This window comes from Stylophora pistillata, chromosome 12, assembly GCF_964205215.1.
Source record: "Stylophora pistillata chromosome 12, jaStyPist1.2, whole genome shotgun sequence".
NCBI classification, from domain to species: domain Eukaryota; kingdom Metazoa; phylum Cnidaria; class Anthozoa; order Scleractinia; family Pocilloporidae; genus Stylophora; species Stylophora pistillata.
The window spans coordinates 23,830,039-23,844,606 of record NC_142530.1 but is presented as its reverse complement, the minus strand read 5'-3'; the positions used below and the strand labels follow the sequence as shown (position 1 = coordinate 23,844,606).

At 38.0% G+C, this 14,568-nt stretch overlaps 1 protein-coding gene across 1 annotated transcript; it reads right to left on the bottom strand.

Annotated features, from left to right (window-relative positions):
* Nucleotides 1-2,499: 2,499 nt before the first annotated feature.
* Nucleotides 2,500-14,506, bottom strand: LOC148719354 (uncharacterized). Its single transcript, XM_088740096.1, has 4 exons — nucleotides 12,431-14,506; nucleotides 7,417-11,283; nucleotides 5,202-5,633; nucleotides 2,500-2,724 (listed from the first exon to the last, which is right to left on the bottom strand). The coding sequence occupies exons 2-4, from the start codon at nucleotides 9,142-9,144 to the stop codon at nucleotides 2,500-2,502; spliced, it is 2,385 nt and encodes a 794-aa protein (XP_088596222.1). The 5' UTR covers nucleotides 9,145-11,283; nucleotides 12,431-14,506.
* Nucleotides 14,507-14,568: the final 62 nt, after the last annotated feature.

The following is a 14,568-nucleotide window of genomic DNA, read 5'->3' as shown; positions in this document are numbered from 1 at the left end:
CTTTGTTTGATCGATTATCTCTCGAGAGAATTTCAAGTCCTCCTCTTTAGCTTTCAGCGTGGAAATGAGTGCATCTTTAAGCGCATCATTTTCGTCTGTCTGAATGGCCAGCCCACATGAGAAACCAAAAATATCGTGTTAGTTTGATTTAAGAATTTCCCGGTAGAGTAGAGGTCTAATATGACCCCTACCACGAAGAATTCAGACTGTTATAATTTATGAAGTTTCCTTCAAGTTTTAGGAAATAAAAATATAAATGTCGACTATCGTATAGCATCGAGGTTCGACCCCAAAAACAGAGCCATTACAATAAGAGATTCCTAACTGAAAGCAACCCTTAATAAAACGCATTGTCGATCATCAGGTTCAAGCTGATAAAAGTACATCAACATTGCTATAGCGTATTGCAATGCACTCGATAACCTCTTTCAAAACTGACTACTTTGCGTATTTATAAAGTCGTTGGCACACAAGGAATTGACAATAATCAGCCACGTGGGATATTTACGTTAGTTTCCCAAGTCTTCTGCCATTCCTTGTCGCTCCTGGTCTATGCCCCCCGACCCATACCCTCTATCCCGCCTCTGGCCACGCCCTGTCCCGACTGGGCTCTACTCAGCTGCTTGTCCACGTGAACGACTTGACGTCGTTCTTGTTGCCATCTGTTGATTGCCTCTAACTCACTGTTTTCAGCTTCATCGACTCTGAAATATCACAAAAATTTATGTTCTCCATCGAAAAAAGTTACGATAGCTTAGCTTAAGTAATTTTCAATTATATAAGACCTCAACCACCTATCTAGCGAATTTTACATAAGAAAACGAAACAAAAAATTAAGAACTAACAACCGACGGACTAAAAAGCTAAAAGAAAAAAAGAGTTGTAGTTGTGGTCGCATGAAGTCCGTCTGGCACTAGTTGCAAGCTAAATCACTGACCATCAGGTAATTTATATTAAGCTCTCCGTCTTACATCGATTTGTCACATCCAATCCGTTAAGCCGTTAAGTATCCAGGGCACTGTGCACCCCCCCCCCCCTCCCATTCACGTTATCAAAGCTAACTGTGTGTAGATTATCTTGGGGTAATCCAGGGTAACCAGTTCTAGGAGTTGATCTCGCTCAACTTCAGCCGCCTGACACAAGGACTTGTGCTCATGTCCTTGAGATTTTAAGAATTGGATCTCCTCACTGAAACGATCATAATAGAACAGAAATCAATGGGCTGTTTCTCTCAAAAACAAATTATGGCTAAACTATGTTCTGCTGTAAGGCCTAGTTTATACGTCGCGCTACAGTCGAATTTAATTCCATTAAATTCGTCATTCCGTCGACGTAAATCGTGGCGTGGTTTTATGCGCCGAAATTAATATGATGGAAGATTTAATTCTCGTCCCAAATGCAGTGCCCCTGGTCAGGTGTTATTTTGAAACAAACATGGCGCGGGCTAAAACTTTGATAACAATTTGCTCGAAAAAATCTTCATCGCTCTGACAATCTTTGGGAAGCTTTTCTATACAAGGAGCACATTTGAGACAATGCCCAACACATTTATTTGGTTGCCAGCCGATAGCTTCTTCATTAACTTCAGGAACCGAACATTCCGATCGAACACAAACACTTTTACCACACGTTATACAAGAATACTTCGTTTGTTTCTCGCAATTACTGCAAGAAGATGACAAACTTTTCCTCCAAAGCGCCAAAGCCGTAAAACTACAACGTAAACTCGCGCGGGAAGTGCCCAAGACGAGCTTTTGCGCATGCGGAATACTTGAAAAGCTCGCTACGGGTCGCTGCGGGCTCACCAAACTCAATTGAAATACATTAAGAAAATGTATGCATTTCATTCGACGCGACGCTAGTGCGACGTTAAAACTGAAGTCGCGTTATCGATATTTTATCTGTCTTATCAAGACGGATAAAACGTCAAGGACGAATTTAATTTACCAGACGAATTTAATTTGTTTTAGACGTCCGGCTATTGTCGAATTTAATTGCTTGTGGGACCTTGAATTCAATTTGTCTGAATTAAATTCGACTCTAGCTCGACGTGTAAACTAGGCCTAAGAGAGCCACTGTTACGGACAAAACAAAATTTCTGAAAACACGAAAAGGAAATACTGTGTTGCTGAGTTAGAATTTTGGGAAACATCGTTTCTTGTTTGTCAATCTGGATTTTTTCCTTTTTTTTTCCTGATCCACCCTTTTTCTCTTATTTTCTTCCATGCATAAAGTAATCAGCAGCACCACTTTTTTACACACCTGCCTCCAACACTGTTCTGGTGTCCCCTGCCTCCACGTCCGCCACTTGGTGGTGTGAGCTGCAGCTAGTGTCCCTGTGCTGAATTCCTTCCCGGCGTGCCGTTTATACTTCCTCGTGACGTCACGTGTCGTCTAGCCCGACTATCGGGAACGGAGTAATTATAACCCTGGCTCCTTCCTGGTCCTTCCAGATGATGCTTTGATGGATTTCCTTGTCTGTTATGTGACATGTAACTGTTATTTTGAAGTCCTTCGTGCTCGGCCTCTCCACATGGGTCCTCTTTCCACAAAGCCGTTTACCGGCAATAGTCCTTTTAAGACTGGCTCTTGAGAGGTAGTATTTGCAACAATATTACTATTTAGCCTTTCTTCATTCATCGGTAAGTCCTCTATACCACACGCTACAGGGGGCGAGGAAGTGTCCCTCTTAGTTGCTGCATTTTCTAGCTGTTGCTGCTTCCTCTAAAACAAAAGATATAACTCCAGTTAGTTTAATCCCAAGACAAATACATTTGGCCGTTTTGCGGCTAACAGTTGACCTTATTAAGACCCTTTCGCATATTTTTTTCTTACTTCTCGTCACTTTTCTGCTTGATAATATACGGATATTGTGAAAAGAATTAATATTCTGAGTAGAATGGAGTCTAAACGTTGCATCTCCTTAAGGTGAAATTCAGTGACCTCTCCTTATTTCTCATGGGTGGTTGACTCCAGTTTGAAGTGTACCGATTGAAGCCTTAGTCAGCTCATTGTGTTCTGATCTTAAATCAGAACCTTCACTCTTAGTGTCTCTCTCCGCCATGGAGTACATTGAACAGCCATTTGAAGTCAAGAAAACTCGGAGAAATACATGTACTTACTGGGGTTACGTGCGATGGACTGTCAAGCCATGCAGCAGAAATAAAAAAACTCCTTTCCATGTTATGCAACAGAAAGATCGATTGGCTCCAGCAGTATTGTGATACGGGCCTCGCGAGGCTCAACCCCTTTCTAAAACACTTTCAAACAGTTCTTTCAACGCATATTCACTAATGTGTCACCGCTTACCAAGTAAGTAAGCGTAGGTTTACCGCACATTCAACCTTCGCTGCACACTTACAAAGTAGGTAACATACCCACAACAACAAACAACAAACACAAAAAAGCTAAGGATTCAACAGTTGAGCAGACCATAAGGGCAGCAATAAGTTCATCATCGTGAGCTCCTTTCTCCAGTAGGGTTTGCACTTGAGCCTTCAGTCCCTTCAGTTCACTAGCCAGCACCTTATTGCGCGCTTTAGCGGCGTCATGTTTCTGTTGTAACTTGGTGTGTTCTTAGTCCAAACTCTCTAACGTACTAACTACGCTTGGGTTTTTTAAAGAAAACAATCAACATCCATGCACAGACAGGTTATTCCCAACTATTCGCGACAGTTGCTATGGCATTCTCGCCTTTTAACGCGTGTACCTGAGATCCAGATTTTCATTAGGACGGGCATACTTCTCGACAGGCTCCAACATTCTAAGTCTCGAGCGGAAATGTTCAAGAAAAAAGAGGTAAAAATAATAAATAAGAAGAATGCAAAGGAAAAAGTGGGTGGCATGGCCCGTAATATACGAAATATTTGCCGCACAATAATTTTTACCATTTTTAGATATAAAAAAATGGTTCGGACCTTTGTATAGGCATATAATTTTGATACCTTCTCGTTTTAAGAAACTTTTAGAAACTTCATTTATGTTTTCCTCTTCTTTGATTGATCTAAAATGAGAGACAATTGACCTGTTAAAAGACAAACCAGCTAGATCATGGTCTGCTATAATAAACAAGGCAGTTGCAAACTGCGTGTGGATGCTGGTGGTGAAGATTGAAGGCATTGAAAGAATTTATTAGAAAATCGTCGGGGCAGAAACGCTATAGTTAATGAGCAGAAAAAGAAGAAAAACAAGACTACCCAAGTAAATACCAACATTTTTATTGGTGAACTCAAATACAGGTCAATGCAATACTGATCGTTTTCAGTATTAACAAAAGGTTTTTAGAAATTGATGTGTAAGTTCTTATAAGTTGCTTAAAAGCAGTGTTCTCAACATTTACAAGATATAAAATATAAAGTTAAAAGTAACAAGTGAAACAATGAAATCAGTTTACCCATACTGTAACAGGATATTTGAGATGTAGTAATTAAGGGAAGTTATAACATGTGGTATTAAAAACAAAAACGAAGAGATGTTGCTGTTGAAATGGTAAGATTTTAACCTTGCCTTGGGTAACTTACTAAATAACACAACTGAATATTTCCTTAGTACTCATGTTCCCATAAGGGAGTTAAAAAAATTAACAAGAGAAATTGTATAACACAACTACAATATTTACGGAAGGTAGTGCTCTTAAACCATTTGTGTGGTTTTGTTGGTTTTAAAATTTTTATGCCTTCCCTGGAACATAATTTTGTTTAAGTCTTGTAATTACTAACTGATTACGTTGTTTAGAGTGTCATTAGCAAGTAAACTTTACTATCTTTTTGTTTCGCAGGGCCTGAATGAGAGTTTCAGAAAAGGAGAGTTAATGTTCATACATCTAAATATCACTTAATAAGGGGAGGAACTTCGAAATCACTGAAGTTGTTGGTCTGGTATATTGCATGGTTTTTTCCTCTGCCTATAACATAATTTTCTTCAAGCCTTATAATGGGATATCAGACGTCATCTGAAAGTCTGTCGTTATTAGGAAGCTACTTAAAGCATTATTAAAGCAAGTAAACTTGTGCATTTTTTATCCGCCCTGGACAGAACGAAAATTTGAGCAAATAGATAACTCTTCTATTGCAAATACTTGAAAGGGCAGTTATGTTGCACTTCGTAGAAGTCACAGTTTTCCTGAAATCTGTGATTCACTATTGGCTGTACATGTATTTTAAACCTTAATATCAATGTAAGGGGAGGAACTGTGAAATTACTTGAGTTGTTTTGTCTGCTAAAATTTTCTTATTCCCTGCCTGCAACATGATTTTCTGTAAGTCTTCTAGTGGGATATCAGATAATGACATCTGGGAGTCGGTTGTTATGAGGAAGCTGCTTATGGCATCATTAAAGCAGGTAAATTTGAGAATCTTTTTACCCTGCATAGTTTGAATGACAATTTGAGCAACTAATTTTGTATTGCAAATGCTTGAAAGAGTAGTCATGTTGCAGTTGTTACAAGTTACAGTTTCACTTTCAAGTTGTGCTTCGTTGATGGTCATGTTACATACTATGCAAGAGGCAGTACGCTTGATCTGAACACCAATGCAGCGGCCTTCAATGGTGTTGTCTTTTATTTCTGGTGTGGTCAGATTGATGTTCTGTAAATCATCAATTTCTTGAGGGTCAGTGGCTTCACTAGTTTTTAACTACTTGACATCATCAAAAATGCCAAGTTTCAATTGTTTGAAGTGATATGTTTTCCCAGCATGAATTTTATCGATTATGCCTTCCCACAAGAACAGTTTTACCGAGTTAGTTTCATCAGCTATAATACAATCGCTTTTATATTTTGCCTTCTCACCATCTTTTATAATGACTTGTTTATTTTCCGCCTTCTTGAGGACTTTGGCCTTGACATCTACAGTTTCGTATAGATCTTTTCCTAGTGCTTGAGTAATTGTGCATGGCTGGTTGCTAAAGCTTTTGTTAAAGGAAAATGACAGAGAAGCTGGAGAAATTTTCGCATGTTTTGCAATGGTAAATTCTTCTTCTCGTGTATGGAACCTTTTTGATGGTGTTTGTTTAACTCCAATAATCTTCACTGGTGATTTATTCAGGAATGCTTGGTTTAAATTCATGCGCTTTTGAGGTGAATAGCATACAGTACGTACTGCTTCCTCTTGCCTGTTTGAATGCGGCAGTTGAAGTAGTTAGTGGTGGAGTTTCTTGCTGTTTGAACCTCTGTTAACAAATGTACATAATCCATCTATGGATTCGTCTAGGAAAAAAAATTGAAGAACAATTTAGTAATTTTGTATTTGTGGCTCAGTCAATTCTATAGTCATGACTCCCTTTAATATCTTTAAGTCTGTTATTGATTTGAATATTAAACATACTGTTGCTAACCATGGATATCTCATCTACGAACATCAATTTGATATGACCTAGTTGACATCTCAGAGTATTGAGTCTGCTTGAGTCAGGACTTTTGTATGTTTTCAACTGGCCCTCTTACAGGGTGCGGGAAAAAAATTAAAATTGTGCGCTTTTTCGGAGGCGAATTGTGCGGGAGAAAAGTTAATTGTGCGGGTAATTGTGCGGGATTGCATAATCTTGCGTCGAACAAAATATTTTGTATCCCACTCCCTGTTAAAGTAAACATCGGGTTCTCCTCATAAATCATACCATTTCTTGTAATATAAATGTGAAATTCTTCCTGTAATGGCTAAACGACTTCTAGATTTTACTTTGAATAATTTTTATCTTATTGACTGAACTTTAGAACCTATTTTGAAGCAATTCTTTGTTCGTCAAAGTGATCGAAAAAGCTAAACGAAAACACTTGAGGAGATCGCCCCATAATTTGAGTCCGCCATTAAAAGTTACTGTCGATGGAAGCCGTGTTTTCTTATTCCACTACGATTTACGAAAGTCTTAATATCTGACAACCCATTCGTCCTGTATGTGCCAAGTATAAACACTTCGAATGAGATAGCCTCAACGCCAGCAGCCTTATTCAACACCTCTGATTCGTTATTTGAAAAGCATAGCCACAAACTGCCAATGAAAATAGAGTTAGAAGTAGACTAGTGCCCAGGAAAGCGCAGGCTACGGAAAAGAACGCCCTGTTGTTTGAGTAACGCAATCGAAGAGTTGTTTGATGAAAGCGTGGAAATGCAAGAATGTTTTTATAGGTAAATAGTCTGAAAATAGTCTAAAATATTCTAGAAATCTTGATACTCGACAGAAATACCCGTTTTGATTGAAATTTCAAATAAAAATTTCCATATTGTGCGGGATTTTGCAAATTTTCACGGATTGTGCGGGATTGTGCGGGTTTGACCGAATTGTGCATTTCTGCACCCGCGCACCCTGTAAGAAGGCCTGTTTCAAAGAGTGAAATGCAGATATTTCAAGAGCAGTATGAATGGTATTGCCTTTGATACTATTAGCAGCTTTATCAGTAGGTGCTAGTAATAACACCTTCACCTGTGTAAAGTCAACAACAGCTCTCTGATTATAATATTTTAAGGCTGCCTGATATAAGGCCTTTGTTACAACTGATTTCCCAACTCCTGCTCCTCCTCTGAGGAAGCAATAAAATGGCTCATCAGATGTTTTAATCAGATGCAATGCATGGTAAAAAAATTCCTTTTGCTCTTTGTTCAACATTTGAACTATGTGTCTGTAGTCTTCATCCTGCATTTCATTTAGAACTAATGGTTCATGATTTAAATCAGCTGATGGAATGCCAATGTCATCAGAAAGATTGTATTTCTCATTTAAGTCAGGTTGTAAATCTTGATTACCTTCAACCTCATCTTGGCATTCAACATTTTGAGTACTTGGTGCCATCAGGTCATACTGATGGTCTATGTCTTCCATACTATTTGTGTGATTTTGTATTTCATTTAAGTCTTCATTACATACAACATATTCTTTCATGTTTTCATTTATTTTATGAGCAAATAGAGAAAAGTAATATTGATAAGTTGAACAATTACCGATCAAATCAGTATTTTCATTTCTCCATGAAGTAAAAAGCATGATTAGTTCACGAAAGTATTTCTCTGGTTCAGTTTCTTTGATGAAACATACACTTCTAATTATTCTAGCTATTTTCCTCCTTTTATTTTTCTTTGAAGATTTGCATTTAGAGTGGGTGTGATTATTATCATCATCATCACCACCATCATTATAATCATCATCGTTAACTTCATTAAGAGCTGTTTCTAAAAGAAGGCTATCAGAGTCAAGTTCTTTAGACTGCTTAAGGTATGGTTTTGTATCAGCATCATACCAGGCAGCCCAGTCTGCTAGAGTAAGGTGTTCAAGACTAGCTGGTCGCTTTGTGTATCTTTTGATCAAATGACCAGTATAAATATCTTCAGAGTCATCATCCATATCTTTAATATCAATAAGTGGCTTCAAAAGGTTTACTCTCTCACTGGGAGGTGAGGTGTTTATAAATACAACCTGTCGAGATGCTTTACACATTGGAAGCTGTAAAACAATGTATACAGCTTCTTGTGCACTTATTTCAACATTATTTAAAAACTTGCTTCTGATATCTCTCACTTGCTGTTCAATGTTGGAATTACCCTTTTTTGCTTCATTACAAGCCTGTCGTAACAGTTCACTCATACCTTTCTGAGCCTTTGAAATATAATTTGCTATGTATACAGCACATACATACACATCTAGTACAAAGTGAATATCCATATTAGCTCTCCATGCACTAAGACAAGCAGGATTGTAATTATTTATCCTTAATTCGTTAGGACTTCTTTTGAGAAACACAGTTGGTGTATTAATTGATGATCTGATGGCTAACATATAATCTCTTTCAGTAATATTTAAGACCACAAGTAAGTTGTCAAAAGTGATATCCATACCTTCTTTAAGGTCATTCAAATATTGTTTTATGCTTTTCCATGATCCCTTGTGTGATTTTATTTCACTCATTAGTATTTCATTCTCAAAAAATGGATATAGAATGATTGTTTCCCTCATAGGAGGCTGAGGATAATTGAACTTACATTCATTTTTAGATTTCTTACAGCATGTATGAGAATGTTTATGAATTTGTCTGGTAACTAGTTCCAATAATTCAGCATTGTCTGCTGCCTTCTCACAAGTTATTATTTTATCAATAAATGAGGTCACTATGCTATCACTATCTTCACCAAATGCAGGTGCATTTTCTATCCATATCATGTGAATGTGAGGTGAACCTCTTTGCTGATATTCAATTCTATAAAACCAGTCAGATATTTTTCCTAATGGTTCAGCATTGCTTAGCAGAAAATGTCTTAAGAAATTATTCACCTGATAGTCAAAATGTCTAGCACATGTGACTGGATCACTTTAGATCAATCTACACTTTTCCTCCCAGTTTAAATTTCCCAGTTCATCATTGCTATACTGCTTGTGACCAACCAGTTGACCAAGAATTCAAAGAAGGTGAATCCATTGTGTTTCTGCTGATGAGAAACTACAAAACAAAGTAGCTGTGCCCAGTTGTCTTATCATAGCAAATAGATCTCTCTTAGCTTTTTCAAAAATGGAGGGCTTCCTCGTAAAGCTCTCAGGAATTTGTATCCCTCATCATGATATACTAGTTTTTCTAATCCTCCATCATTTTTTAAATCACTGGCTTTTAGAGACTTATTATTTCCGTGGCATTTTCTTAAAGCAACTTGTGATTTTCCTAAAAGAATTTTCATCTGCAACTTTTTTGCTTTATGAAAAATGTTTTCAACATTTTTTGCAGCTCTATGGTCTGACCTTCTCAATTATGATTTACAGATGTCACTGTAAAGAACTTTAACTAACCCATCTATGTGACCAGGTCTTTTCTGTCCTAGAAATGTTCCTGGATATGCCAATTCTTCAGAATATTCATCTCTGAATTCACTCAATGGCATATTACCCTCTGCTGGTGCAAGATTAAGAATGCCCTGCCGCTCATTATGACCTGCAAAATCTGGTGGTGTTAGCAAAGTATCAGCCACACCAGCACAAATGTCTGCTTCATCCTCACTCCATTCATCTTCATCATTTTGGACATTTCTTCATTGATTTGCCTATTATCAGTTAAGACTACATCCTCATCATCAGTGGTTTCAAATGTCTCCAGTTAATGCTTCATTACAGTTATGTAACCAGTTTTCATTCAGTGCAATACCTTCCTCTTGATATAGATCACTGTTGTGCAAAAGCCAAATTGCAGCTTTGATAACTTTATTTGGTCTAACAGTTAATGATAATGCACTACTTTTGTATTGTAGCCTATGTTTCAAATTGACTTAAATTGTTGCAGTTTCATGTGGTAAGCGTGGCAAACATACTAACAGTGTTGTTCACATCTGCTGGAACATTAATAAGTTGCCTTCCTCGTGGTGCCTGCATGAGTTTTTGAAGAGCAATTCTGGGGGCAAGTAATCTACACTCTAGTTCATTTAGATCAAAGAATGCTGGTTTATGTGGAAATTGCATTCCATTAACTATAGCACATGGTGGAGCTTTGTTTTTACACAAATACTTGAAACATGTTTGACAAACCAATTCAGTATTGTTGACACTTGTCTTACCTGTAAGGTATTTATGAATATCAGGATTCTTTTGTCTTAGATTACTAGACTGAAGTACACTATGTTTGTAGAACATTTGATCACAGCAAGTACAAATATACAATGGCCCTTGAGAGACAATGTCATGAAACTTTGAAATAAAAAAGTCAATACTTTTTTTCCTTGCTCTATAACTCTTCATGTATTGATAATTTTTTTCTCTTTCCTCCTTAGAAATGCCTTTTTCTGCTTTTCTCTTCTTTTTATATTCTTTCACGTAGTCACTGTCTTTTCTTTTACGGTTATGATTTATGCCAAAGTCACAAGATGCAAGATTTACAGGAGACTTCTCAGTTCCAGTTTCAGTTGCATTTACTCCAAATTCAGCAGGTAAAGTTGACACATAATGCAGTTCACCAATGTGACCTACATACATAGACCTTATATTTCCAACCTCAGTATTCACAGATTCAACCAGGGTCAAATCTGAAAAATTTGCACTAGATTCGACAATATAAATTCTTAAGTTCAGTGAATCTGCAACAGCTTGTATAACATCAGCCCATGTTCCTTGCATAGATATACCAGATAAATAACTTAACCATGGTCCATCCAAATTGCTTTCTATAAATCGCTCAGGATTATTTCTCAACAACTGGACAGCCAATGCTCTAATTTCTAGGTGATGGTTAGAGTCACCGTATATTACTGGTGTGATACTGACTTAAAAAAGCAGTCGCCTCCTCCACCAACATCAAGTGGTCTTGATCCATGTCTAAGTAGCCTGTAGTTTAAGAGCAAATCACCTGTAGTATTGGATACTAATGCTAATGAACCAGTTTTGCCTTTTACAACAGGACCTAGATTTAATTCAACATCTCCAGAGAGTAAAAGATTTCTTTTTGATGCATTAAATGCAAATGAACAAGTGGCACACTTAACTCGTAAAAAATAAATACTAAAGAAACTTGTTTGCCTTTTAGTATGTCTGATTTTCCACAATTTATAATTACAAGCAATGTTGTGTAAAACAGATGAAGCAGGAACTGATTTTTTGAGCAAATTCTTCACTTTTGATCTCAATTTTCGAAATTTCGATGACTGGATAACTTTTCGCAGTGATATTCTAGATGGTTCTCTATCTCGAGATCTGTATGGTTTTACTGCTAGCCGCCTGAACGGTGTACGTGATCTAAATTGCAGATCGTTTTTCATACTTTTGGTACTTTCGTAACAGAATCAATAGCTGTATTGTGTTTTACAGAACCTGGCACAGCTTTCAGGAATACTCTAACAAGGGAGCATTTCGCAACCACATTGCTTCGAACAAAATGTGTCGGTTTGATTTCTTCACGGTCAAAAGACTTATCCACACTATCGTTTCTGTCAAATATTTTGTCATAAGCAACATTGCATGAAGTCTCATCAGTGTGCGTTGTCTCCCAAAGGAGGTTCATTGTCTCCCAAAGGAGGTTCATTGTCTCCCAAAGGAGGTTCATTGTCTCCCGAAGGAGGTTCATTGTCTCACAGAGGAGATTCTTTGCGTCCCAAAAGATCGCAACGATCCTCAAATCGGAACTAGTGCAGACAACTCCTGTTAAGCGCTTTTCCACGGAACGCGGGTAACATTTTGACAGATATAATGTTCCGCACATCGTCCACGATTACTTCTAAACAAAAACGATGAATGAAAATCAATTGTGCTCAAATTAAAAGAATCGTGGATCGCCAAACTTTTGACAATGTTCGAATTCGTTGCTCGATAACTGTTGTCAAACAAACAGGTCTGTCCATTCACTAAATCTCTTTCAAAAACATCTCGAATGGTGCGGGAAGTGTCGAACAGTTCTTTACAAACATACGAGTTACGTATTCCTCGAAAGCTGCACCTGATTGAGTGGGTAAAATAGAGAGAAAACATTTCTACTTACCAAATTTCGTTACTACTTCGTACACCCGCTACCCGTTTGTTCCGCTCGTCATCAATAAACGTGGCTTACTTGTCATTTCGGGCGCCATTGGTACAGCAGCCGAAAAATTTCGGAGCGTTTGCAGACATTTATCGCCAACCATATTTGGAAGATCGGACATATCCGTATCATAGTTGTTGGCGGTCATTGAGACCCGTCCAAAGTTGTGGAAAAGACGGACTATCCAGAACTACTCGAGGTCCATCAAAACGTTATTGACGTTAAATCGACTGCAATTCTCATGATCGTATTGGCTCCCGAAGTTTCTTTTGTTACCTAACACATGCGATGGCATAAAGGATGGTGTTCTAACAGCATCCACAAAAATTGGGCCAACGTTACTCCCCAAAGCTTGCATCAACTCACAGCAACAATGATATTTGACTTTGGTGATTCCCTTAACAAAAGCTTTTATCATAACATTTAAGATTTGTGTTTACTTTTCAGCCGCAATGGGTGTTCACGTTTAGAAAGTATACTGAAATTTGCTTCAACGATGTCACTTTGACACAGGTTATTTTTAGCATTCCACCAAAATTTATTTTTTACCTTCAAAAAAGAAACAAACGGCGCTCTATCTTTAGATAAACGTCTTTAAAAGTCACAAAAATGCTTTGTGGACAGCCATTAGGATTAGTCTGAAATCTCTGATTTTTTTAAAGAGAAACAAAGGAGGGCCGGTTCAAAATCGACAGACATGAATGGGGAATGTTGAGGGTAAATCTGAGACAAGAGGCAATCTGGGACATTCTCGATAGATGTATTCCCTATTTGAAAATTATAACTTGTGCTCATGTTGGTTAACTGGCATTATGGTTAAAGAGTTTCTGTTAAACAGATTGGCTAATAAAAAGTCTCTTTCAGATATCTAGTATTTTGGTGAAAACAAGAATAAGCTTTGACCTCCAGTAAGTTCACACCAATTAGTAACTAATATAAACAGCAAAAAAGCTCCTGCTGACACGGAGTACCAAATTCAAAGCGCATTAATTAGGCCAGTGGCAGTTTCTTAAACTCTCGAATAATTCCAAACCCTAGCAATAGTACTGTAGACTGTCTGGATGAGCCAGTTTCATCCAAGAAGTTTTGCGTAGCACAACTGATTGGCAGAAGAAGTAGGCGGAGTCTTATTTGATTGAATAGGGAAGAACATGATCAAACTCTGGTGAAGTTATCATGTTCTGTGACTTTTGCTTGTTTGTTTTGTTCTGTGCTGTTTTCTTTCGCTTGATGGTCTTGTTTGGCTTGTCTGTTTCAAAAAGGCATGCATTCCTTGACTTGAATGTTAGGGACCTTAACCAAACCACGACGGCGACGGCAACGAGGACGTGGAAAAACGAGATCTAATGTCAGAACAATAATTCAGCTCGTGCGTTTTAAAACTTTGTACATTTCTTAGCCGTCTTATGCGAAACAACAACGTGAAATCACCAAAATTTGCGTCGTCTGCGAAAGGAAACCGCGACAGCATTTATTTTAATTTCCATTTGGAATTCACCACTTCTTTTATACGTTATGCTGAAGTTGAGGTCTGGCGCCGTACGAGACGGTAAACACACGCAGCCATTTTTGAAATTCTAATCAGAGGCAGAAATTAATTATTTAATCGAAGTCTTCCTTGGCGTTGCCGTCCTGACTGCTTAAGGTCTCTAATACTAGGGACCTTAAGCAACCACGACGGCGGCGGCAACGAGGACGTGGAAAAACAAGAGATATAATTGGCAAAACAATAGCTCAGCAAGTGCATTTTGAAACTTTGTACATTTCTTAGCCGTCCTATACAAAACAACAATGTGAAATCGCCAAAATTTGCGTCGTCTGCGAGCCGAAACCGCGACGGCAAATATTTTAATTTGCATCTGGAACTCAACGCTACCTTTATACGTCATACTGAAGTTGAGCTGTGGCGCCGTATGAAATAGTGAGCTCATGCAGATATTTTGGAAATTCTAAATAAGAGTAGAAATTCATTTTTTAATCGAAGTTTTCCTTGGCGTTGCCGTCCTGACTGCTTAAGGTCCCTATTAATCTGAGGACGGGGAGTAAGATTCGTAGAAAGATGGAACTGGATGTGCTGACTGCAATTCAGTAAGGAGGTG